Source organism: Alexandromys fortis, unplaced genomic scaffold, assembly GCF_014885135.2.
Source record: "Alexandromys fortis isolate MF-2015 unplaced genomic scaffold, M_Fortis_MF-2015_v1.1 scaffold_70, whole genome shotgun sequence".
NCBI lineage: Eukaryota > Metazoa > Chordata > Mammalia > Rodentia > Cricetidae > Alexandromys > Alexandromys fortis.
This window is the reverse complement of record NW_026067955.1, coordinates 7,143,707-7,144,778: the sequence shown is the minus strand read 5'-3', so window position 1 is coordinate 7,144,778 and position 1,072 is coordinate 7,143,707. Positions and strand designations below refer to the sequence as shown.

At 40.4% G+C, this 1,072-nt stretch overlaps 1 protein-coding gene across 1 annotated transcript in view; it reads right to left on the bottom strand.

The window, feature by feature from the left end:
• The window catches only part of Lctl (lactase like), a 20,299-nt gene that overhangs the window by 5,641 nt on the left and 13,586 nt on the right, over positions 1-1,072 (bottom strand). The window contains exon 11 of the mRNA XM_050152006.1: positions 212-338. Coding sequence (XP_050007963.1) covers positions 212-338 — 127 coding nt within the window. The remainder of the gene's footprint in view (positions 1-211; positions 339-1,072) is intronic.

Genomic DNA, 1,072 nt, shown 5'->3' with positions numbered 1-1,072 from the left:
TTTTCTTCTTTCTCTTTTTTTTTTTTTTTTTTTTTTTTTTTTTTTTGGTTTTTCGAGACAGGGTTTCTCTGTGTAGCTTTGGAGCCTGTCTTGGAACTCACTCTTGTAGACCAGGCTGGCCTCGAACCCACAGAGATCCGAGATCCACCTGCCTCTGCCTCCCAAGTGCTGGGATTAAAGGCGTGCGCCACCACCGTCTGGCTTATCTCACCTTTTAACATTTCATTTATATATCCTTTGAGGTACTGAATTCTCCATTCGTCACAGAATTGAGTGCAGTGTAACTTTTGAGATGCTCCATTTTCTGTCACATATATGGGAGGATCGCCATATTGAATCTGAAAGGGAGGAAGAATGAATTCCAAATATCTGAATTACACACCATCTGGGTCACATGGCTGCCATATTCTAATGAAGTACTTAGCTCTTAGTGGGTATCACACTTAGTAGGTGTTACATATTTATCGAGAGAGGAGTGTAGGAGTTAATATGAAAGATTACAGTTCTCAATAAATTGGCTCTATTTGGGAAAATGCACTTCAGGGTCTTATTCTTTCCCACAAATTCCATTTCAAATCAGGTGGGCCTTAAATGGACTAAATATCTGAAAGAGGAGCAGTTATTTTCTCCAGTGGTGTAACCACTGGTTAGTTGTCCTTTGTGAGAATAAATACTGTAAATAGCCTCTCACCCACGTGCACGTAAATAACCGCATTGAACTCAATGGGTCGCGCACGCACAGACACACAAAGACATGAAAGTAGGAGGCAAATTTGTTTGGAAGAAGTGTTAAATGGGAGTGGGAAAAGAAGAGTTAATGGAAGATGGAAATGATCAAAATATATTGCATACATGTATGAAATTGTCAAAGGGTAAATTAAAGAATTTAGACTAAGAGGCTCTAGAGATAACTCCATGCTGTTTTCCAGAGTATCTAGGTTTAGTTCACAGCACAGACATGGCAGCTCACAACCGTCTGTAAGTAGTTCCAGGGGATCTGAGCCTCTCTTCTAACCTTCATGGGTACCAGCCATCGCTGTGGTGCACATATATATATATTCAGGCAAATGCT